Source organism: Antechinus flavipes, chromosome 4 (genome assembly GCF_016432865.1).
Source record: "Antechinus flavipes isolate AdamAnt ecotype Samford, QLD, Australia chromosome 4, AdamAnt_v2, whole genome shotgun sequence".
Taxonomy (NCBI): domain Eukaryota; kingdom Metazoa; phylum Chordata; class Mammalia; order Dasyuromorphia; family Dasyuridae; genus Antechinus; species Antechinus flavipes.
Window position 1 is genome coordinate 304,627,800 of NC_067401.1, and position 27,435 is coordinate 304,655,234.

Consider the following 27,435-nt stretch of genomic DNA (forward strand, 5'->3'; position numbering starts at 1 on the left):
GAAAAAAAGCCCTAAAAGGGCTCACTTAATGATTAAAGCTCTGTCTTTTAAAATACTGTATACTGATGAATTACCTAATTGGTAAATAGTGTATATTTCAAGATTTATTCACACTACATGTAGTTAGTACAAACAATCCAGTATAATGGTCATTAATCATCAGGTGGACATGATTTCTACCTCACATGATATCATAGCTCTTTATAATGTTCGTAGGCATTTTTCTTAGACTAGTGTTTACCAAGTCAAGTCAATTAGATCAAATAGCTCTTTAAAGAAAGGCAGAATAGTGCAGTAAAAAAACAAACACACTCTATAGATGAAGTCAAAGGACCTGATTATTAATTTTTTACTCTTCTACTTCTTAGTTGTATAACATTAGAAGAGTTATTTAATTTTTTGAGATGTCCAATTTTTCAAATGTAAAATGAGGGGTCTGGATTAGATAATGTTTAATTCCTGTCTAGTTTTAAATCTATAATCCTGTATTGTTAGGATTCTTGATAAACAGACTATTTCTTAAAAGCCCATAGGTCTGAGATCTTATGAAAGTTCTTTGACAGGGGAATTATATAGTCGTATTTGTATTTTCGGAAATTATTGTGGCTATTGTCTGGAGAAAAGATGAGAGACAGGAGATTGCTCCTTAAAGCAACACTGCATTTTCACTTTCATTGTTCCTTTGTTCCTTCAACCAAAGTCAAATATTTATTAAACATTTACTATGTGCCAGACACTGTGCTAAGTACTTAGTTTTCACAACTAAGGGAAAAAAAAAAACAGTTCCTGTCTAGCACCTGGAGAATCCAAATGAAGTGTGGAGCAAATGCTATGCCTGGAGATTTAAAGGAAGCCCCCAAGGTGAACCCAGATGCTTGTCTCCCAGGAATATTTGCAGAAAGATTCTTATAATTCAGTGGACCAGAGATCATTGAATCTATCCTTGATTTATCACCTGTATCAGCCTTAAACACTCCTAAATTTGACTCTTCTGATGCCAGCCACCTGACCCATGTCTGGACTTGACAAATTCCTAATATTCATCTAGGTTCTTCCCTGATTCATGTTTATCTGTACTTTGACTCTTACCTCCTCCTATTGCCTGATCTGATCATACTCTGAATTAGCAGTCAGTTTCTCCAGTCAAGTTCCTGTCAGCAAAGTTATCTCTTCATGATAATGAAAATAACCAGAAAAAACATTTATATTTATTGCATGCGTAGCAATGAATGATGCTTAGCCATCACAAGGAATTCCAATCTGCAGTATTCTGTAATTATGCCAAATGTGATGACAAGACACTAAAATAGACAGGGACTAATTGAACTGTCCCCGCATCAAGCAAACATACACTAATCAATTAAGGAGGAATTATAAATCAACACATAACTATGTGCAAAATGCTCAGGAAATAAGGAACAACAGAACGAGTTCAAAGAACAATTCCACCACTGCTACATACCTCTTTGCTGTACTTAGACTCAGACTGTGCAAAGCCTAACTCTGATCCAGCCCTGTATAACTTTCCTTGTATAACTTTGCTTTTTGGTCATCAGTTTTCCTTTGTCCACTACAATCTTTAGGCACAACATAAGATATCTATAAGCAAATATGATCCCATTTTAAACGTATATATCCTTGATTTGTAGCATAAAATAATAATAATAATTAATACATAATAAATGTTTTCAGATGCATCAACTGATTGAATTATTCTCCCACAAAGATACCCAAATCTGCTTCCTCATATTCAGTTCTGTCCATATCATTCTCCTCTTCATTTGCTTTGGTGTCTCTGTAGTCTTTAAAATTGAACATAAAGCCAAACAGGCTTTCTTGCTGTTCTTCACAAATTATAGCATGTTTCTTGTCTTTGCAACATCTCTCATTCCCAGAATGTTTACCTTTCTCATTTTTGTTTTGTATGTTTCTTTATATGCTTTGGGATTTTTAAGTTCTCTCCTCTCTATTTTAAACCTTTCCTGATCTTTCAGATGCAGGTGGTAGTGCTCCTTCCTCAAGCTATTTTAAATTTATTTTTATTTATTTTTTAAATACTTATATGTGTACATGGGATCTCCTTTTATATAATGGTATTTCTATAGGGTATTTTAAATTTTTTCTTTGTAGCCCAGCCTTTAGAGGAGTACTTGGCAAATATAAGATACTTAATAAAAATGCTTCTTGATTGAGTGGTTGATTTTCTCTAAAAGGTGGAGATTAAAGTAGATGATCTCTGGAGTCCCATCTAATTTTTATGTTCTATGATCTCAAAATACCCGAATATTTGACTTTGACATCCTTTAAAGCATAGTATAGGTGATTGTGGTATTTCAAAACATAAAGGAACATACTATATATGATGGAATTAAGTCTTAAAAAATCAATGTCAAACAAAAGTATAATTTTGTTCTTACCAATTGCCCTATCATTTTGATGGGGAAATATATATTAAGAAGCACTAATTCACTATTTGCAAAATAAATTGATTTTTAAAGCAATGTTATGTATAGTCAAAGTTAATACACACTAATTGATGATATATTTAAATATATTCCCCAAAAGATCAGATAACCTATTTATAATTTGGGGATTATTTTCTTTTTTTCTGAAATAATCTTTTATTAGCCTTACCTTGTCTCCAGTCTTCCTATCTCCTTGAGCTCTCTGTCAAAGGTAATAATTGGTGACTGAATTCACCATTCCCTTAAACACCCTAGTGGTACCTTAAAGTACTAGTACATTAAATAGTTATTATAAAAGGGTACAGACTTTCAGTAAAACAGAAAGTGAGTTTCCATTTTTTCACTTGTAAAATGAAGGATCATTAGTTCTTATTAATGATTTAGAATATTAATGCACCTTCAACTATAAATATTCTTTCCTTTTTGATTTATAAACCTATGATATGGGAAAGAAGTCATTAAACTGGTCTTTCTTTATGAATATACTGTCTTTGACTAACAAACAATATGATCATATTATTAGAAACATTGGTTTGAATTTTGTGGGATTTGATTCTCCAGGAGTGGTGATATGCTACACTGATCCATCTACCTTCTCTTCCTTTTATTCCACTGAAACCAGTGATATGCAGCTATATAAAAACTAATCATAAATTGGAGCAAAGTCCATTGTTAGAAAAAAGAATTGTATCGTATGAGCATTTAATGCTTAACTTTGACTTCATTAACAATATGTTTAGCAACAGTAGCTAACATGAATGTAATTTTTAATGATCAAAAGTGTATATAAAGAAAATTTACTTTTTGTTTTATTTCATTCTTCTAATGACCTATAAGTTTAGGATTCAATAATCTAATAATCATAAGGCATACATCATTTAACTCTATTAAATTGAGGTACTTATAGTAAATCAAATTCTGTACTGCCTTCCCCCTTAAATAACTAGCTCAGTATATACCACTATCTTTAAGCTTAATATTCTTTTGCTGTAAATTAAATGAAAGCTTTTAATTACATATTTATTTGGAGGAGTTTCCTTTACTTAGAGGCAACTCTAGTATCCCTAATTAGCAACATGTTTTCCCATCAGATTTCAGGTAACACTTTTAAAAAAAATCTAACTCATGTACCATATAACATTGTGGATATTATGGAAAGATTATGATATACAGTATGTATTTCTGCTTTTGATATATGCTTCTGTTTCATTTAACTTATTATTTTCTTTTTTTTTCACCTCTGAGTTTATTGCAAAAGATTCTAATTTATCTCTATTACAAATAATAGTTAACTTATTATTTTCAAAGACAACTCTCAAAGATTTTAATTTATACTTGAGTTGCTACTCTGCTTCAATGGGAAATGTCTTCCACAAGGATGAAATACAAGTCATACTAAAAATAGTAATAATAATAAAAATCATTGCAATAATACAAGAACTGGGATAATAATGAAATAATAGTGATTATTATAATATTGTGTATCTTACCACCTGCTAAACTCTAAATTCCTCAAAGATAAGGGCTAGGACATATTTAAACTTTATATCCCCCAGGGTATCTTGTTCCACAAAGGAAAGATTTAATAAATGTTTGTTGCCACAGTGGAATTTGGCAGTTTGAACAAAAAGAAGGAAAAATAAACTTTTTATTTTGGATTTCTGAGACAAAGGCCCAGAAGCTTATTTTAAGAATTCTAGTTGCAAAGGAATTTTTACAGTGTTATTAGCATATACTAGGTAAAATACCATTTATCCTACTAAAGAAAGGAAGTTTAATTAAGAACTAAAGTCACATAAGGACACTGAAAGTAACTTCATACAGCAAGAGGGCTAAGGGAATAATATTTTTCTAATAAATTGTCAAATCCCATCAGTTGCCTTTAGTGTAATGGAATAAATTATCTATATATAAATCTATAGATATGGAAATACATATTTATATCTATAGATATAAACATAGCTATATACTCTCCAACCCATAAGCTATCAAAGCCCAGCACATATTTGAATCTAAGTCTGCTTTAAAATTATGAGTGCTAGATCTTCCATAATACAATATGAATAATTATCATCTGGTAAGATATCTAGTAGATGATTTTTTTTCAACCAAGCATGGCTAGAATAGGGAGTATTTTATCTGCCCTTTGAGTTTGCCTTTATCTTTTTTTCTTTTGAACTTTGCATTACAGGTTTTCTTCTGTTGTAATAATTGTTATATAACCACAATTACTCTGCTAATTTTGGAAGCACTGATGAAGTAGAAAATAATTTTTTGAATGTGCATTATTAAGATTATCCTTCAGTGCTGCCCAAATACAAAACACCCGTACTTTTCTTTGCTTATTCAGGTCAATACTGCTGATGAAATACTAAAAAATACAGTGATTTCCTTCATTGGTCATCACTGAGAATGAAGGATAGGTGATAGCAATTAACAACAATAAATCTTCAATATATCAATTCGGATTTTCATTGTGTTTAAGTTTTTTTTTTAATATTTGTAAGGCAAGTTAAGCCAGTTTCTCCCAAGAAAGCTAAGATATACTGATAAATTGGCATATGATTTTGAGGGGCAATCTTCTTTTGGGGATTGATACAGAACTTTTTTTTTTTTACTAACACTAGAGTACAGATCTTCTGTCTTCTGAAAAAGTTTAATCATCATTTAAGATCATTTGAAAATGAAGTTGATATTCTAGTCATAAAGAGTAAGCACATTTATAAAATTCAATAACAGCAAGAATAGCATTATCAGAATGATGTTTTTTTTTTTTTGCTCTATTACTTGTATGGTTCAATCACTATTATCTTCATAATGAAAGTAGTTAAACTCTGATTATATAATTTGATAAAGAGTGAAAATCGTTAGAATAAGATGCAAATTTCATGTCATTATGAATAATCCATCATTTATCTAATCGTTGTGAAAGGTATATGACTGATTATCTGCAAGAAACCAAGTTCAATAACTAAATAAATGCAGTAAATCATGGATGAATTGATTAGTACTGAATTCCAATGCAGCAAGATCTATCTTCTTTTAAAAATTCAACTTTCTTAAGAAAAGGTCCACATTATAAAGGAACCATGGCCTGTCAAATGAAAAAGTAACAGAGCAGCAGACAATCAAGTAGATTTGCTAAATATATTGATGTAGAAAGACAAAAGAAAAAGTAGGGGTGTCCAAATTGAAGTGTTAAGCTAATTAAGAAGATGAAGAGGTCAGAGACACATGCTATGTAAAAAAGAGAACTAAGGATAGTACTACTATAATAATTTTCATTATATAACACTGTAGAATTTAAAATAGATATGTACCTTTAAAATGATAAATATCTTTTTTATTAGTGGGGTCTGTAATTTGATAGTTGTAGGTAATTTTCTGACATGGAACATAGTGTAGACAATTACGTCATTTATTAAAAATGAATTACAAAAGCACACAAAACAAGAATAGATCAGATACATGACTTGAACCCAAGTAGGGCAAGGGGAAAGTCATTTTCACTTTCTGCTTGGCCAAGAAATGGGAAATTATTTCTCAGGTCAATGTCCTGATAATACTGGTTTCAAAGAAGGGGTATAAATAGAACTATGATCATATACTTTGAAGACATATGCAACAGTTAAGATGCCTTCCCCTTCTACTCTGACTATTTAATTAAAATCCTGTCTGTCATGTAGATACAGAAAAAGTAAGTTTTCTGCATCAATCACTATTGTTTCTGATATGTATATGTGTAAAAATGTTTCCTAGAAAAAAACTTGAATTTAACATTCAAATTCACTTTTTTTGTAAAATATTTTGTTTTGTAGTAGGTAGCCATGAATAAATATTTGCAAGAGTATTCTTTTTTCTTGCATTCATTTTTGAATTAATCATATTAAATTAGTAATGTAGTTTTACCATGACCTAAGAATCGAATTTCTTCTAATAGCCATTTAACCCTTTCAGTTTTGATGGTTATTTAACTAAACAAGTAAAAGTTTATTAACATTCATATAGTGTTACTGAAAATCAAGAATTCACAGGAAATAGATTAGTGCCTAAGTAAATACAGGAGAATGTAATTAGTTTCCACTCTAATTCAATCACTATGTAATGAAACTGGTAACATATTTACCTATGAGACATTTCACACATTGTAAAAATTCTTAATATAGAGAATTCCAGTCTATTAAATATAAGATAAATTTAATGTTACCCAAGATTATCTGTATTACTAGTATCAGGAATACAAAAACAAGAGGAATTCAGGGCTAAGAGAAAGGATAGTTCAGATATTGTGATAAATTTCTTTACAAAAATTTAGGTATTTGACTATTTGAAGTCAAGCAGAATTAATTCTTATTTCTTAGTTATTGCAAGGAGACAATCACACTTCAGAAAACATCTTTTATTTTCTGAGGTTTCATTAAATGTTAATTTTATTTAATTTCAAAATAATAATATAAATGTACTACGGAGTACTTTTTTATATAAGGACATACACTGCTTCAGAGCACAATAATTAAGTAACCTCTATCATACTGTCTGCCACTTTTATTCAATATTTTCCACAACCTCCCTATTATATATCTTCCTCTCTCCTTCTTCTGGTGCATATATATATATATGTTCATATATCTATGTCTTCATCTATGTATATATGTGTATATATGTACTTCAAAAAGAGTTTTTATTGTACTTAAAAAATTGAATTTCCAATATGACTCAGACAATAGTTGAGTCTTTACTATCAAATCCTCCCAAGGCACTAAAAGACATAACACTTTCTCACATAATATATTAGATTTAAAAAAAAATTGTAGAAATCTGTGAAATAACCAATGTTAAATATAAAGTCAATATGAGTCAATAGTGTTATAGGGCAGTCAAAACAAGTCTTATGGGACCTTAAAATTCTTAGAAGCAAAGTCTCCAAAAGAAAGTCCATGTTATGATCTTACCACCACTTCTACACAGTTGTTGCTATCATCTACTGATTTTTTTTGCTCACATTTCTTAATAACTTAATAATTGACAAAAGATGGTAAAATCAGTAGATGATTATGAAGTCTGTGAAATGACTATCTCAAAAGCAGAATTAAAAAGCTCACAGTGGTGACATCCATATGAACATATACCATATTAATGGAGGAATTTATAATGGAAATTCAGGACCAGGTTATAGCCACTAGAAATTATTTAAAGATTTCTCTTAAGGAGCTTTTATTTATTGATTAGGATGGATTACTCAGTGAGATCAATGTGCAGTGTTGCAACATTTACCACCCCTTGGCAACCAGAATTATAAACAGAAACTTATTGAATATAATAAAAATACCTGTACTACAAATACAAACCTCAAATTAATTATGAGTATAAAACAACAACAAAACACATCTGTATAGAAACTTGAAGATGATCATAGATGAACCTCTAGCTGGCAATTACCAAAATAAAATATTAATCCCTATTTTAAAAGTCTTCAACACTAAGTTTTTATAATCTCTAATCTACATATAATGTAATAAAAATACTTCTAAAATATAAAAAATAATCAATCTCATAAAAAAAACTCTCACTGATTATCTGATATGGGAATTGTTCCAAAGATTCATTTAGTAATCTACAGAAAATATACTTGTATCTCAATATTTTTACATAATTAATACAAAAATGCTATTTTATTTATCTGCGCAGAAGTCTATTATATCTTAGCATAAAAGAATAACATCAGGCTATTGACCTAACATAATCATTGCTATCTCAATTTCAGCAAACAAGAGGGAAACAATATTATAAATAGTGATAATGAGATACAATTGATATAATGCTTTATATTTGAAATAGTGATTTATATTAAAGGTTCCTTTTGTCTCTAGCAGTAATATAGCAAGTTGTGTTTGGCAATATTTGTGTTTTTTCTCAGATTTTGCCACACAATAGACACTTAATGTTTGTTCCATTTGCAGTGAAGGAGACCATAGTTTTACCTACACATTACTCTGCTTGGTTACATCTGAAATATGCTGTTCAGTTCTGAGTGCCACAGTGTAAGGCAGACATTGATAAAACAGAGCTGATTGAAAGGAGAGTGACCAAAATGGCAAAAAGACATCAAACCATGATATATGAAAATAAGCTGAAATGAATGGAGGAGAAAATTAGACTTTGAAAGGACACAATTACTATTTTCAAATTTTTGAAGAATTGTCATATATAATTAAATTTTATTAGGCTCAGTTTTAGAGAATAAAATTAATAGCAATTGGTATATTTTGGCTCAAATAAGGGGAAAAAATAAGATTTACAGCCCTAAAAAATCAGATTGTTTTGTTCCAAAATATATTGAGCAACTCATTTGATAGAGCTTTAAGGATTGTGAAGCATTTTTCCTTCAATTTTTTGATGATCTCCTTCAGATACTATAGGGATAATTCATGTTGAATGAGGATCAGACTAGATACTACTGATGTGCTTTCCAACTCTCAGATTCTGTGACTTATATCTATACTTATGTAGGCCATATTTCTATAATTTAAAACACTGAAAAATGTTATATATGACAAAAACCATAGACTGTGAAAGTAGACTATGAAACTAGAATTAGTCATTTTATTAAGACTGATTTAGTAAACTATTCATTATATTGAGTTAATGAAATGCAAAATCTATATCTTGTGAAGGCCATAGAAAGGATTAACACAAATTATATTGTGCTTAGCATAGCATTAAGTAATCAGTAAATTCTGTTTGATTGATTACATAGTAACTTATACATTGGGATTCTACTTGCATATTTATGCTGTAAGGGATAAGGTTTACTCCATGGCAAATCTTCTAACAACAAAGTCTGTTTTAACAAGAAGGTAGCAAAAGCAGTAAATGAAGTGGAAAGAACACTGGACTGGAGTTAGAAGACTTCATTTCTAATCCTGCTTGCCATTATAAATTAGCTGGGCAGATTTTGTTCCTTTCTCTTAAAAATATTTTGAGGGTTTAATAAAAATTTTTACATATATTTATTTTATTCTGGACTTAAGAAATAAAACAAGTTTCAATAATATAGTAGAATAGAAAAAGGATGATTGCACATGAAACTACAAATTTATTATCTGTTCCTTTTAAATATAAAGTTATCATATAACTTTTTGTCTTTTTGCTTCTTTCCTCCACTTTCTGCCCTAAAGAAGAATACCATTTGAAACAAATATTTATCTAAATGTAAAATTATTCTATGCATATTTCTATTTATCATTTCCATTCATAGGTCTTTTGTAGATAATTTTAGTATTTGTAATAGCCAAAATGACTTCATTATGATTTTCTAAAATCAAGTTGATCATTTCTTATAGCATAGTAGTAATCACAATTATATACCACAAATTGCTCCTACAGTTGAGCATCTCACAATAGCCATTTTTTTTGTCATCACAAAGAAAGCTGCTATAATATATTAGAACATATAGGTTCTTTTTCTTTTTTTCCTGTAATTATATTTGCAAATAAATTGGTAGCAGTATTGCTGGGTCAGAGGGTATAGACAGTTTAATAATTCTTTGGGCATGATTCCAGATTGCTCTCCAAAATGGTTGGGGTGGTTCCAGCAACAGTGAATTTGTGTGCTATTTTTCCTACATCCTTTCTAACATCTGTCATTTTCCCTTTCAAACATTTTAGCTAATCTTATAGGTATAAAATGACTTTACAATCTTTTACAAGGTTGTTTCAGTATATATTTCTCTAATAAAGATTTAAAGAATTTTTTTCATAAATCTATAAATTTTTATTTGTTTTCATCAGAAAATTGACTTCATATCCTTTGACAATTTATCAATCGGGGAATGACTCCTGTTCTCATATATTTAACAAACATCTTTATATATTTGACATGTGAACCCTTTATCTGAGAAACTGTCTATAAATTTTCCCCTCAATTTCTTTTGGTCCTTTCTTTTGCTCTTGGCTACATTTATTTTATTTGTATAACCCCTTTTTAATTTAATGTATTTGAAATTATCCATTTTATACCATACTCTTTTATCAAAATTTACTTTCAATTCCATAAATATAATTGGTGATATTGTTCCATGTTCTTCAGATTTTCTTGTATTATCTCTATTTGAAGAACATGGACCAATATTATCTTATCTTGGTAAACTTTATAAGATATTGGCTTATGCCCAATTTCTGTGAGGCTCTTTTTTAGTTTTCTCACTGCTTTTTACTAAATAATAAATCTTTATACCCAAATCTTAAACCTTTAAACTTGTCAACCACAAGTTTACTATAGCCATTTGCTACTGTAAGTTGTATTTCTAGTCTGTTCCATTTTTTAATTTCTTAGCTAGTACCAGATTATTGTAAATAATCTTTTCCTTTTAATATAACTTAGGATCTGGTACTAATAAACCTTATTTCTTTACATTTTTTTATTAGATTCTTTGATAATTTCAGTCTTTTGTTCTTTCAAATGAATTTTGTCATTTTTTCTAACTCAGTAAAATAGTTTTTGGTAAATTAATTGGGATAACATTGAATATATAAATTAATTTAGGGAAAAACTTTCTTTTTTATTACATTGGTCTTGCCTACCCAGAAAAAATTAAAATTAATTTCTTTAATTATTTAAATGTTTTTAATAATTTTGTTCATGTAGTTCCTGGGTTTGTTTGACAGATGTTTTATACTTTCTAGAGTAATTTTAAATGGGATGTCTCTTACTATAGTCATTTACATGTTTTTGTTGTGTAATATAGGAATGCTGATGATTTATGTGGATTTACTTTATATCTTGTTGCAAGTTATTTTCCTATAATAAGGTTAATGGAAATTATAATTTTAGGGTAATTTCCAGTTTTACAATCATATGAAAGTATTATGGTACCTCCATAGTCATAGATTAGGGTTATATTTCAAAGACATTATGAACCTATTAAAGTTTAGGGAAAAAGAATGTTTTTCTTCCTTATGGCATTCTTTGCTATAGTTTGGAAGATGAAGAGAAGAATTCTACTCTTGTTATATTTGCTTAAAAGCATATGAGGACTGAGAAAGGCTAAGGTTTTCAGGTATTAAGGAATAAATGATAAAATACCTAAGTGAAGAATCTGCGATGGATTAGAAAATCAATCTAGTATTACAATTTATTATACACCATTACCTTTGTCCTTTAGGGATATTATAGCCTTTTCTTCTTTCCTTTTACTAGGCTCTGAAAAAAATTAACAGTTATTAGAAACTAAAGACTATATGTGTGCACATACATATATGTATATAAACATATACATATGTATCAAGAAATGAATTATTGATTTAATAAAAAAAGAATGAAAAATAAGAATTTTAAAGGATTTTATAATGAGACAATAAAGTTCTGATTAAAAATTATTATTTGAATATTTTATATTGTATTAGTATTTAAAATAATAAGTTATGATATACTAATTCATCATATAATAAGTGCCTATCATATACCAGTGATTGGACTAGGTACAGGGAATTCGGTGATAAATATGAAAAATACCTGCTCCCAAAGAAAGACAATATGAACATAAATAAGCAAATAGAAATCCTACCTACAAAATAAATACAAGTTACTTTCAGTTTTTGAGGCACTGATAGTTGGGGAGGGAAGAGTCAATTAATTCTAGGAGAGGAAAGTAAAAATAAATTCTGGATATTAAAGCTAGCCAGAGCAACAGCACAGAGATGGGAAGTTGTTGTAGATTGCAAGAAAGAAATATATAATAAGGCTGTTAAAGGTAGATTGTAGCCTGGTTGTAGCAAGCTTTAAATGACAGAGAAATAAATATTCAATCCCAGAGATAATAGGTAGTCAAAAGAATTTATTGAATGGGGTAGTAACTTTCTAAACATTCTGCTTTAGAAAAACATTTAGCGATATTATAGGAAAAGAGAGACCTATTAAGAAGTTCTCACAATAGTCCAAGTCAAGTCAATTAAAAAGCATTAACAAGCATCTATTCTGTTTGATTGGAGGGTCAGGGACTTAAAAGTCTTCTTTTCAGAAGTGGATCTAAGCCAGCTATCTCTTCAAATGTTGTCAGTTCCTGCTCTATACTCTTCTTTGGACTTTTCCATTATTGTTGTTCACTTGGAAGTCCTTTTAAAGCTCTCTGTTCTGTTTAGTTTTCCTGCATTAGATTCTAATTTCCTTGCATCCCCAACATATTTACAAAATTCCAGTGTTTAGCACAAAGTCTGGCAATAGTAGACAGTTAAATTATTTAGTGACTGACAGAGTGAATACTATTTTTCAGGAACTGGAAAGATAAAGAATGAATAAATAGACTCATGAATCATCTACCTAGAGATCATTGAATCCATTTTTTGCTAATGAGGTCACCAACTGAGATGCTGTAGAGCAAAAAGAGAAGAGAGCTCAAAACCAAGTCTTGTAAGACAGCCTTGGTTAGTGAATATTGCTTCAATGAAGATACAGTAAAATACAGGTGAGAGGAAAGATGACCTGGACACAAATGTGGTTGTACCCATAGTCAGAAGCTGTTTGATGTAAAAGATATTGTGGCAATAGAAATAATATTAATAGGATATGTGTTATAAGGGAGAATCAGGAATCCAAAGAACACTAAGATTATGAAACTGAATATCTGCCTGTTATATTAGATAGGCAGTGCACATTTTTATTTCTCAAGAAGAGTGGTTTTTTAAATGACAAATGGTTTTAGTATTATCTGACACTTTAGCAAAATAGATTTTGAAATTTATATATAGATACATAAATTTAAGAAATAAAGACTGTGCATGACCAAATAACTGCTCTATCACAATAAATTACATACAAATGTTTTTTCAGACAAGTTTTGGAGAGGTTAGATAGTCCTTCTATGAGAAAAAAGAAAAAGAGATAAAAAGGAGGAAGAGAGAGAGGGATGAAAAGAGAAGAGACAGCGACAGAGAGACAAAGAGAAAGAGACAGCGAGACAAAGAGAGACAGAGAGAGATTGAGAAACTGGGGATTTCTCTTCTGGTCAAAATAGAGGCTGATCTCTCTGTTTAAGGTGAGATCTTTTACTCCCAACTAGAGAGATTATTATTTTTTGATATATTCTAATTCATAGAACTTTTTGATTTTTCTTTGCTATCTTTTTGGTTAAACGCATTTTATTTTACAATTTGGTCTTTGTGATGACCTTTTTTTGTAACCTGCATTTGGTATAAAGGACAAAGCTGGGGGTGAATAAATTAAGGATAACATTCTTCTTTAATGAATAGTAAGTATGGAAATGGCTTTTTGTTTGGCTCAATTGATGTCTCTTAACCATCAATATCTGGACAAGGGGTTGCAGATACATGTAATTGTAGTCCAGCGCCTCTTTTCAGGGAGAAGAGTAGTCAACTTTGTAGTCCATTCTCCTGCTCCCTTGAGGCTGGGATTAAAATTTTCCTTAGAGAGGAGTAGACAAGATTTCAGAAATACTTACCAATCCCTCTCTTAAAGATGTCTGTCTATATGTTTAGACATCCTATATAGATGATACATTAATATGTTGGCATGGGCAACCCATAACTTATATAGCTACAAAGTGATTATTAGAGTAGAAGCCAATACTTCAGGTGCGGCTTTATCAGAGCATAGTACAGTAAGATTATTTTTGTCCTAATTCTGGCATCTTGAGGCTTTGCTTTGTTTATCTTCTCCCCCTCTCCTCCATTATATTACTCCTTTGATTACTACTGAACGTTCAATATACTTTTTAAAAAATCTTTTTTTTTTGAAGTGGGGTGGGAAGCCATTTTTCTTTATCCAGCATTTGCAAAATTGATTTCAAAACTCAAGTATAGAGCTTGACATTTTTTGTCCTTTTAAGTTTCACATATTTGACTTTACCCAATATTCTAGCCTATTGAGATCTTTTCACACCCTGACACTGTCATCAAATATTTCAGTTATCCTCCAAGATTTTATCAATCACAAATTTAATAAGGATTCTATTTTTGAGTACATTCAAGTCATTAATTAAAATATTAAACAGCAAAACACTAAACATATGCTTACTTTTTTTGGATACAGCATTTGATTTGAAATGAGGAAGAAGAACTGATTCCAGGTCCAGCACTCCATCCGTTGAGTCATATTGCTGCACTAAGCACTTAATAAATGCCCTTTCATTCATGTATTAATTGATCTACTTCTTTGAAACACATTCTTTCTTCTTTTGACCTCACGCCTTTTCTTCAGTATTTCTATTGTTTCAAGAAACATTTTTTTCATAATAACCTATAAAGTAGATATTTATTTCTCTTAGCCTTTTATTTTTTCTAGATCCAAATGTTTAGCATTGAGATCATTTGCATTGCCTTAACAGAACTATAAATACCAAAGGCAATGTAATAGGTAGGTCACTAAAATTATTTTATGTCATGTGTACTTGCTAGAGGTTAAATCCTTAGCCCTCAGCTTAGAAAATAAGTGTAATATAGAATCATGTAGTTTGTGCTGGCAGATTAATAAATTAGATAAGAGTTCCAGTGACACTACTAAGAATAGGTGATGTTTGTCTGGTTCATATAAGTTTTTGTCCTTTAGGATTCTTATCTTTCCAGGGAAAGAGACTATTATAAGCCTGACATAATATTATTTCCTCATGTGCTTGGTTCATTATATGTTGGAGCTGATACAATAGGAGAATGTGCCTTAAGATATGGAATAACATTTATGTTTTTGTATTTGAAAATTGTAGCCAATTACACTGGTATGAGTTTCAATGGAGTTACATAGGTGGATTCCCAAAGAGCTGGGTATATGTATAACATTCTTTCTTCTCAATAAAAGCACTGCACATCAGAGAAATATAATGGAATCAAATAGAAATGCTTTGTGGATGGTGACAGCAATAAATAGCAAGCAAAACAGCTGCATTTGGTTTCTGAGCACAGCATGATGGCCAGAGGCTTTTAAAAACAATCTCCTATAGTTTTTAGAAGTCATGTTTTATACCTTTTAGAATATTGTAACACATAATATGCCTTTTTTTTTTAAAAAAAAATAAAGGTTAATTACACATATGAAAGGAATGAAAAGCAATTTTGAAATCCATACATTTTCAAAAATCATCAAAATTTTGCCAGAAAAGACAGGCCATTTTCCAGAAGCTAAAACTATTTGAATGTAAATGAGAACTTGGCTTTGGACCTTCATAAATCAAAAAATTATGTAAGCTAAGTGCCTTAAACAGTATGTTATTTTATTTTTTTTTGGTAACAGAAGTTACATACTGCAAATGGCAGAAAATATGGTGGTGTGGTTGTTGTTCAGCATTTGAATTTAAGAAGATACATCTTCTTGATTCCAGGTCTGACACTGTATTCTCTGCACCAAACAACTGTTTTTTGTTGTTGTTATTGTTTGGTGACAGAGATTATATAATGCAATTGGCAGAAATTGTATATTGAACTAAAATAACCAGTAAAACCTCAAATTGTGATCCAATAAATACTGGGATAGTTCTTATGGATTCATAAGCTTATCAGTGAGCTCCTTCCTTTCTTTTCATGCTGTAATTCTTTCATGACTTTTCATGCTGTAAGATTATTGTCCAAGTGATTTAAAAATGATAGAGCATCTGTTCCATGTGCTATAGTCTTCCTCTTGGTTGTTGTTGTTGTTGTTGTTTTTTAGCATCTGCAATTCCTTGACTTCTCAAACAATGCACCTCTTTCCTCTCTACTTATTTACATATCAGCTCATCTCCTTGTCCTTGAAGAAGATTTTTATGCCACTTTTTGTGTATGCTCTCATCAGTACATATATTCATATACCTCAATTTATTTTTCTACTTTACTTTGCATAAATTATAATTTTAATTCTTTTTGAAATCATGCTACTCCACAATTGCATCCATATAGATAACACTGATAGCAAACAGATAGACTTTTGCTATGGCAAGTTGTTGGCTATCATTTAAAAATATTATATATACTGTCAGTTTTGGTTTGGCTGACCTTTTATAATTTTTCACTCTCTTTTTCTTTGCTACAAGAGATAAATAGCTTTCTGGGTAGAGAGTAGGGATGAAAATACTCAGAAATAAAGGTGATGAAAAAGCAAAAAGAAATAAAATAAAAATTTAAGGAATCATCAAAGCTGTGCCTATAAATTTTTGTGCCTTAACTATATTGGGGTTACTGGAAATCACTAGGAATCTCTAAATCTGTCTTCAGTTAAGCATGCTTAATAGAAGTAGACATAATCCCATAGGGGCATCAGAGGAACTGGAATAATGAGTGAGGATATTGCTAGGGAGGCTATAGGCTTGAGGAGAAGGATAAAGAAGGAGCTTAACTCCAAGTCATTATTAATCAGAGAAATGCTAATTAAGACAACTCTGAGATACCACTACACACCTGTCAGATTGGCTAGAATGACAGGGAAAGATGATGCGGAATGTTAGAGGGGATGTGGGAAAACAGGGACACTGATACATTGTTGGTGGAATTGTGAATACATCCAGCCATTTTGGAGAGCAATTTGGAACTGTGCTCAAAAAGTTATCAAACTGTGCATACCCTTTGATCTAACAGTGCTACTACTGGGCTTATACCCCAAAGAGATACTAAAGAAGGGAAAGGGACCTGTATATGCCAAAATGTTTGTGGCAGCCCCTTTTTGTAGTGGCCAGAAATTGGAAACTGAGTGGATGCCCATCAATTGGAGAATGGCTGAATAAATTATGGTACATGAATGTTATGGAATATTATCGTTCTCTAAGAAATGACCAGCAGGATGAATACAGAGAGGCTTGGAGAGACTTACATGAACTGATGCTGAGTGAAATGAGCAGAACCAGGAGATCATTATATACTTCAACAACGATACTATAGAGGATGTATTCTGAAGGAAGTGGATATCTTCGACAAAGAGAAGATCTAACTCAGTTTCAATTGATCAATGATGGACAGAACCAACTATACCCAAGAAAGAACACTGGGAAATGAATGTAAACTGTTTGCATTTTTTTTCTTCCTGGGTTATTTTTGCCTTCTGAATCCAATTCTTCCTGTGCAACAAGAGAACTGTTCAGTTCTGCACACATATAGTGTATCTAGGATATACTGTGCATATTTAATATGTATAGGACTGCTTGCCATCTGGGGGAGGGGGTGCAGGGAGGCAAGGGAAAAATCGGAACAGAAGTGAGTGCAAGGGATAATGTTGTAAAAATTACCCTGGCATGGGTTCTGTCAATAAAAAGTTATAATTATGAAAAAAAGGAGTTTGATTCAGTTTAGGGTAAGTCTAGGAAGATAACTTGATATTTTAAATAATTTTTTGCCATTTGGTGTTAAAGTTTGTTGTTTATTCTGAAACACTTAAGTACTATCAGCACCTTCCACATTTAATGTCCTGGTTTAGAGCTTTAACTATTCTATCTTATTTCATGAAGCTTTCAAAAATTTTGAAGATGATGAACTTTAAAAATGTTATTCAATTCAATTTTTTCTTCCTTACTCAATTTATTGGCTCCAGCTTATTATCAAAGGACTGTGTCAGTTCTTGTGGAGTAAGTGTATGTACATGTGTATACAAAAATATTTATTGGGTTTCCTCTGCACTTATGTGTCTTAATCTGGGCCTTATACATTTTGATCTACTTTGCTTTTTATTTGGAGGATGGCTAAATGATCCTTTTACATTTTTATATACTTCACTGTTCAGGAATTGTAGAGTTTTAAATTTGATACATTTAATGCAATATTGCCTCTAAATGAAAATACTGGAAAAACTTGCCATCAAAAACATTTTTTCTTTTATTTATATTTTGTATAGGGTGAATTTGTTATATGTTCCAATAGGTAGAAAACACATAGAATAGTTATAATGCAAGAAGAAGCTGTAGAGAGATAATAATTCATAACAAGTAAAATTTAACAAAATAACTAGTAACAAAAAATCATGATTTATGTGTTTATGTACCAATGGAAAAAGTACAGATAGTAAAATAACTTAAGTTGATATCTTAATCCAAAATAGAAAATTTGACTTCCCAGGTTAACAAAATAGGCCAATTGCAAATGTGTGAGAAGGTATTATATATTAGGAAAAATACTCAAGTGAGGAAATTTGGGGAAGAAGCATAGTAGTGAAAATTGGGATAATGAGAAGGCATAGGAAGAAGAGTGATATTGTCATCAGAGTTTACTACATATCATCCAAAATACAAAAAGGAAATACATAAGTACAGGAAATATAGATCCAGTACATAGACATAATATTATAGCAATGGAGATTCAGTTATATAAACATTTGTTGGAAATCTATCTGTAAAAGCAGAATAATTTTTGGTACTGAACGAATGATAATTTCATCCTTCAAAAAAGTGGAAAATTCTATAAGAGAAACCGTTATGTAAACTTGATTCCTTTGAATTAAGAGTTATTTTAGTTGAAATGAATATGAAGAAAATCTTTGAATTAACTACTTCATCTTAGTATTTGTGATAGAATATGCCCAGCTTTCTTTTTCTTATAATACTTTTTATTCACTTTCCAGTATTTAACACACAAAAACCCCAAGCTGACCCATAACTTCCCTATGTACCCATTCACATGTCTTTTTTAGAGAATATTTCCTTTCTCTTATCTACAGAATTCTTTCTTTCTTTACATTCAGATTTTTCTTTTATTACTAAGAACTCTTAGACTGACTGCTAAATTAAGATCTTAGTTGATTGATCTTACTTCTTATATTCCTAAATGAAATTTGCACTCCAAAATTCAAGGTAGCATAGAAAGATAGGAAAGCCAAACATAGCCTGATACACAACTTAGTTTTTTGAAATTCTTTAGAGGAAGATAAATTAGGAGTGGGGCAAATTTCTTTAAAATGAAATTCTGAAGACTAGAAGAAAAATAATTTGGATAATAAGGAAAAGGGAGATTTCACCTAAAAAGACAATGCAGATACAAAGGAAACTCTTTGACACACATATTTTAAAATATATGTACAAAACATAGGAACAAAAGTAGGCAATAGAAGGTAATTAGATGTACATGGTATGAAAGATGAGTCTCAAAAAAGGTAATGGTGAGTAAAGAAACAAAATCAATTTTGTTTTTAGCAGCATAAAGGAACTCAAGTACAAAGAAGAGAAAGAGATGAATGAGAACTGGAATTGTAAGGGAAAGCTTCAAAAAGGAGGTAGAACTTGACCTGAAATGTAAAAGAGAAGGTAAATATGCATAAAAGAGAGAGATTAGAACACGCTTGCTGAGGGGAAAATATGAATGTAATTACAATTACTGAAATAAGCATGGAAAAATAATATTTTTTTGTAGGCTGTGACACAGGCCTGAGGAAAAAAAAAAGCACAGAGAACATTTGAGGAATGCATAAGAGACAGGATTAGATGAGTAGGTTAGGACTAGATTTTATAAAGTTATATAATCTTATTAAAAAGGTGATATATAAAGTTATATGTATAATATATGTTATATAAAATATATTTATATAACATATATTATATATAATATAATAATACTAAATATAATATATTTATATATCATATTATATATAAAATATATATTTATATATTATATATAAAGATGATATATAAAGTTATATAATCTTATTAAAAAGATGTTACACACAGGTATATATATAAAGTGATGCACACAGGTATCTACCTATCTATCTATCACCTTTATTATATATATGTGTATATATAATAAAGGTGATAAACCTTTAAGATTAGATCAGAAATAGATTTAATAGTGATTTAGAATTTTTAAGCTGAAGAATGAATCAAGGAAATTAGTGTTTAACAAAGTATGTAGGATATAGTAAAAAGATGACATCTGGAAGTTATGTTGTCCACGTTATTATAAAAAAAAAAAACATTGAGATAAATCATAGGGAACATGACTAGGGCAAAAACAATGGGAGAGAAGAATAAGCACAAGAAAAACATTTTGAAAGAAAATATTTAGAATCTTGAAAATGATTGGTTATTAGCACAGATGAGCTAAAGATGCTTTCTTTCCATCTAGAGGGACTGGAATAATAAAAATGTTATTGTTAAAAAGATAATAGTTTATCATTCAAAACCAAAATTATGAAACGAACCAGAGGAAAGCCTCTTTTACAGTGACATCCCTATGAAGGATTTATAGAAAATATTGGGCAAGAATTACATAAAGCGAGAAGGCAAGAAGAGCTTATAGTTTGCAAGGATTGAGAATTGAAAAAGCAATAGAACTTTAGAACAAACACATTAAAAGTTAATGAAAAGTCCATTGTTAGTCTGTCAGTCTGTCTGTATTTACAACTACCATTTTGTGTGAATAAATTTCTGATTATGATCTTCTATCTGGTCATGTTAGTGTCTTTGACAATGTAATAACGACTAAGGAATGCTAAATATTAGATGAATTTCAATATTCAGATACTTAGAATAATGAGCAGAGGTCAAGACTTAACTCAAGAATGTGACAGTTCAAGATTAATGGAATACATTCTGCTTTTTAAAATTCCCTAATGAAATATTAATGGAAATATTATCTACCATTTTAAAAGGATTTGAAACAGAAAAAAAAAGAAATAAAAAAAAAAACCTTTATAGATCATCAGTCTAACTGTCTTGTGCTGCACTTTAGAACACTGAGACCCAGAGAAGTGAAATAATCAGTATATTACAGATAATGAAGGACTAGGCTAGGTATAGAAATGAGGTGGATTTCTTCTATTATATATTTATATCATGATGTTTATCTAGATCATCTCTTGCTTCTATTCAGTAAGAATATTATATTTTTAGAGTCTATTTTTTTGTTGTTGTAGGGATGGCTACTAGAGGAGAGGAAAGAATACGAATGGTAATGAGAAAAAGCAACAATAACAATAATATGTTTTCTATTACCTAATTGAATGAAACACAGCCATTCAGACTCATGTAAGATCTGGCTAGAATACATTGAACTCATTAAAGTGGTTAGTTACTGAATTTAAATTGAATTTATTTAATTACCTTTTTCTTTCAAGCCTGAAATAGTCTTCCCAGCTTTTTCTTTTGAAGCTCCTGTAAAAGAAGTGGAAGAGAAAAATGTTATAATAAATAATAGAGAAATGGGGGAAATAGTGATATGGACATTTCTTAAAGCAACATGAAACTTGTTAGTTCAGTGGAAATCTGTTCTACTTTATTAGGAAAATCTGATACCTGAAAACTGGAAGAGGAAAAGCTTTGAAGTATTATTTATTACACTGGGATGGTAATTTCTTTAAAAAGCACAGTAGAATTTATGTAAAAAAAAAGCAAGCAGGAGTCAGAAATCATCTCAGATAAAGTTCAAGCTAGAATGGAGTTAACTGATAATGAAAAATAGGAAAGCTACACTATACATACACCATATTAAACAATATTGTTTTACACTATTTAAAATAAGTAGAGAGTTTAAGGTCAGACTATTACTGTGTTGTAGGAAATGATGAGCTGGTAGTTTAGAAAATTTGTAGATTTGTGAAAGAAGATGGTAACCACTTTCAGCAAAAGAGAGGATAAATGTAAATAAGCATAGTATAGTTTCACATATATGTGTATGAATGTATATGTGTGTATATATATATATATATATGAATGATTATAGCTATATGTGCATCTATGTGTATATATGTGTGTGCATGTGTGTGTGCATGTATATTTGTGTATTCATGCTTAACTGTAGCTTTCTGGGGGAGCGAGAAATGGGAAAAATAAAGTACAAAGTGCACAGGAGAGAACAAAAGAAAACCTATAAGTAAGTAAAGAAAAGATGTACAATGCATACTATTTATTATAAAGGTTTTTTGAAATGGAAATCAATTACTTTATATTTTGAATCCTTTGTTATGTTCTGCTGTGTACATAGCAATTTAAAAAAAATTTCTTATTTTTTATTTGTTTGAAATAAAAAAGACAAGAATGGAAGTGGATTAATGGAAGGATGGATGGATGCATGCATGAAAAAGCATTTAGTAATTATGTATTTTTGAAAAAGCACTGTACTAATAATAATGAATAGAATTGGAAAAATAAGAATCCATTCTTAAAGAGATCATATTTTATTTTGTTTTTTAATTGTCCAGCAATAATTTCTAATCTTATATTTTATTTTTTATTTTTTTGTTTGGCTGGAACATTTTTAAAGTTTTTTTTCTTAAAGCTTTGTAATTACAAAACATATGCACAGGTAATTTTTCAACATTGACCCTTGCAAAGCCTTCTGTTCCAAATTATCCCCTTCTTCCTTCCATCCCCTCCCTTATATGGCAGGTAATCCAATATATGTTAAATGTGTTAAAATATATATTAAATCCAATAGATGTATACATATTTATACAATTATCTTGCTGCACAAGAAAAACCGGATCAATAAGGAAAAAAAAAACTGGGAAAGAAAACAAAATGCAAGCAAACAACAACAGAAAGACTTAGAATGTTATGTTGTGGTCCACACTCAGCTCCCACAGTCCTTTCCTTGGATGTTAATGTCTCTCTTCATCACTGAACAAGTGGAACTGATTTCAGTCATCTCATTGTTGAAGAGAGCCACGTCTATCAGAATTGATTGTCATATAGTCTTGTTGTTGGCATGTATAATGATCTCCTGGTTCTGCTCATTTCATTTGGCATCATTTCATGTAAGTCACTCCAGGCCTTTCTGAAATCATGCTGCTGGTCATTTCTTACAGAACAATAATATTCCATAACATTCATATACAATAATTTATTCAGCCATTTTCCAATTGATGGGCAGCCACTCAATTTCCAGTTTCTTGCCACTACAAGAAGGGCTGCTACAAACATTTTTGCACATGGATTCCTTTCCCTCCTTTAAGATCTCTTTGGGGTATAAGCCCAGTAGAAACACTGCTGGATCAAAGGGTATGCACAGTTTGATAACTTTTTGAGCATAGTTCCAAATTGGTTGGATCCAATCCAGAATGGTTGGATCCATTCACAGTTCCAACAATGTATTAATGTCTCAGTTTTCCCATATCCCCTCCAACAGTCATCGTTATCTTTTCCTGTCATCTTAGCCAATCTGAGAGGTGTGTAGTGGTAAGGAGATCATATTTTAATAAGGAAACAATATTGGATGAAAGGATCACAGATCTAGAACTAGGGGATTGTGAAGACCATTAAGTCCAACCTTCTCCTTTTGTAGTAAAAGAAATGAAGAACAAAAGGCTAGGTGAGTTGCTATGTCATGTGTTCTGAGTGTCTGAGTCTGGATTTTAACTCAATTCTTCCAACTTTAAGTCCAAGGCCTTTTTACCATTCTCCACTGATAATATCGGCTTTTAGCAACCTTCACACTGTTTCTTTTTCTCTGATCATCATTTTTTGCCACTACCTCACCAGAACCTTAGATTCCTTTCCTGTAATGATGGGCACTGTTCTTACAGATGAATTGAACTTTCATTTTTTCTTATGCAGAATCAGATCTCTATTCTACTTCCCAGACATCTTCCAGACTGCCTTTCCAGTACTAGTTATTTTGTTCCTTTAGAATGCAATCCCAATGAGATTAGGGGATATCTTACTTATGTTAGAATTTTCAGAATAACTCACTAAATGGTAAGAGTAAGCATTTCACAAATACTTTTTATCTGCTGTTTTACATCTCATTTAACTATTATCTAAACACCCACATAGTCAGAAACAAATTGAGAAAACAAAAATAAATATTTCATTTATTTTATCAAACTAATGTGGTCATTGTGATGAACATGAATATCAATCAAACCTAATAAACATTGGAATTGATGCCTGAGAAGAATATGTTAAAATAAAAACCCTGAATTGTATAAAATATTCAGATCAAATTCTACCATTGGTGAGTCAGTATTATTGTCTTTATATGTGGACTCCAACATATACTCATATTTTAACATTTGACAATATTTTTTACCTCTTCAACTATTTTTGATGCAGGTATGATAGGTATTATTCCTCTCTACTGCACTCCTTATTTTCTTATTATAAAGAAAAATAATAAAATGAAATCAATTACATAGTGACCATTTCTGACAGTATATGCAACAATCAGTATCCATGTTTCCTCACTTTTCTTATTAAAATCATGATAATTTCCCTCTTCCCTTTTATAAAAGACAAGATAAATATTATAATTATGCAATTATTGGCATTATTTTTGTGTCCTTATCTATTACATTATTGTAGCCATTATGCATGCAATGATTGTGTGAGGTGTAGTACATTATATACCTACTCCCATGGGCGTATTAAAAATTGACTAACTCTGGGATATCTTACTTATTTCAATCTGTCCTCTTATTGGCAAGTCTAGAATACCAGAAAAGGACTACCATCACATGGTTATATTAAAAGTTTTCTTAGGAACTATGGGCAACACAGCTGTGAGGAAATTCACTTTAGTCACTATTTTAACTTTTAAGCCCACATTTATGAGTTTCCATTTATACAAAATTAAACTAACAATAGTAATAAATATGCTTAAAGCAAAGCCAATTTATAATAGCATAACAGTGCTAATATATTATGGCAAAGAGAAGAGACAGAAAAACAGATAAACAGAGACAGAGAGACATTCACACAGACACTCAGAGAAACAGACACACATACACACAGAGACACAGAGAGATTGAGGGAGAGAGAGAAAGAGAAAGAAAAGGAAAGAAAAAGAGAGAGAGAGAGAGAGAGAGAGAGAGAGAGAAGAGAGAGAGAGAGAGAGAAAGAGAAAGAGAGAGAGAGAGGGAAAGGGAGGACATAGGTATGAGTCATTCCTTCTTACTGATGCTCTCAGTATCTGTGGAGAAGAGATGACATATGCTTATAGAAACCTTTCAAGTATCACAGAAATGAGGAAAACTCACTTACTTGGAAGTAATTCACAAATCTAAGATATAAAAGTGAATGATTCTCTTTTTCTCACTAAGGAACTTTCTATAAAATTTCCTTAATGCACATAATTTTGCACTGATCAAATATTTCCAACTGCTAAGTGGAATTAATTCACATTGTGCTTGAGTAAATACTTCACTAGATAAGACATCTTAGCCAAATTAATTCATTCTCCAGGAGACTTTGATTATATGCCTTCAAGCAGCTTTTTTGTTCATCTGGATTTGCTCAATATCAATTGTAATATCCATATACTAAACTCCTACATCTAAATATAGCTAGTACAATTCTAAAATCACTGCTATCATCTATTTCTGTCACCCCTGCTATGAGATATCTGGGCTAACGACTAAAGGGTAGATTTTAGCTACATTTCTAACATAATTTCAAATTATTTTACAGAATTCTTGATCAACTTGCAGCTGTACCAATAGTCTAACACACATGTATAATTTTTAATATTGTTATCCTTTTAAATCTTCAGAATTCCTATCTATCTGTACATACATACATTATAGGTTCAGATGTCATAGGGCCTAATGAAGATATACTATCTATGTAGTACAATCCCCTGGAGGAATACAAAACAAAGAGATGATAACAATGAGGAAGCACGGTATTCTCCAGATGACAAGGCCCTAAGAAAAACCTTCAAGGATGAATCATGGTTATGTCTCAGCTACCCATAGAAACATCTTTATTCTATAAAAAATTTCCAAAGTGAACAAACATAAAAGCAAATCTATAATTTGTCATACTGCATTAATGTGCTTTGTTCTAGTGATAAAAGCTAAAGAAATAAGGGAATCTTTTTCTTTTCTTAAGCTATGCTGAAAATATGGGGAGAATCAACAGAAGGCTGTAACTGCTATGATGAATAAAGATGAGTAATGATAGGGAGAAGGAAAAGCTGATCAACTCCTATTTTGTTGCTATTTTTAGTTAAGAATAATAATCTGTGGAGAAAAGGACAGAAAAAAGTAGTTTATTGGAAATGAATAACCAAGATAAGCACAGAGATTTTAATTGAACACTGCTTTCCTTGATGAAGTTAGATTTTATGACCCAAGTGAACTATATCATTTATTGCTTCCCAAACTCTCCAAGTTTCCTTCAAAAACCATATGAAACCAAGCCTCTGAACAGAATATAAAAGAATGAACCCATACTCCAGCTCAAGATAGACTGAAAAAACTTCAAGAAAGGTGAGTTTCACTTGTGTGAAAAAAGTGTTCAGTCCAGATCAGATAGATTCTGGGAAATCTGGTGAGGATTTTAATCACAGCAAATTAGCAGCTAAGATCCTCAGTACTGGCTCAGTAGAGGAGCAAATCAAGGAGGCAATTTTTAGTTCCAGCTCAGAAGACAAACTTTAGGAAACCAGGCTTTTTTGGAAAGAGCAGCCAAGCTTCCCTCTACAAATACAAAGGGTCCCTGTCCTCAAAGCCAAGGCACAGATCTGCACAGGAAGATTGGGATATCAAACCCTTTGTTCCAGGAGCAGAGCTCAACAATAAAAGTAAAATATGCAAATACCAAAAGAAAAGGAAAGAAAATGAGCAAGAAATAGAAAAGAAATGACCATAGAAAGCTACTATAGTGATAGATCAGAGCAAAACACAAACTCATTTGAAAACAGAATGTCCACAGAAGAAATCTCAAAGAGTGATATGAATTGGTTTCAAGCCCAAAGAGATTTCTTGGAAATGCTCATAAAAGGCTTTAAAAGGCAAATAAAAGAGGTAGGAGAAAAAAATGAGAAAGGAAATAAAGAGGTATGCATGAGAGAGTCAAATGCTTGGAAAAGGAAGGAAAAAAAGTCTGAAGAAAACAACTCATTAAAAAGTAGAATTAACCAAATGGAAAAAAAATACAAATGCTAACTAGAGAAAATCATACATTAAAAACTAGAACTGGGCAGATGGAAGCTAATAGCTCTGTGAGACAGCAAGAATCAGTCAAACTAAAAAGAATGAAAAATAAAACAAAATGTGAAATACCTCATTGGAAAAACAACCAAAAGCATTCCACAAGAAATCATTAAGGAAAACTGCTCCAATATTCCAGAAACA

General features: G+C 30.9%; 1 protein-coding gene across 24 annotated transcripts in view; it reads right to left on the reverse strand.

Moving 5' to 3' along the window:
- The window catches only part of TRDN (triadin), a 517,197-nt gene that overhangs the window by 82,643 nt on the left and 407,119 nt on the right, over window positions 1-27,435 (reverse strand). For 22 of the 24 annotated variants that reach the window (XM_051997667.1, XM_051997655.1, XM_051997656.1 and 19 more), the window contains 2 exons: window positions 21,464-21,514; window positions 11,617-11,667 (listed from right to left, as the gene is read on the reverse strand). In XM_051997667.1, the coding sequence (XP_051853627.1) occupies window positions 11,617-11,667; window positions 21,464-21,514 (102 nt within the window). The remainder of the gene's footprint in view (window positions 1-11,616; window positions 11,668-21,463; window positions 21,515-27,435) is intronic. The other 2 variants (XM_051997664.1, XM_051997663.1) reach the window with 1 other exon arrangement.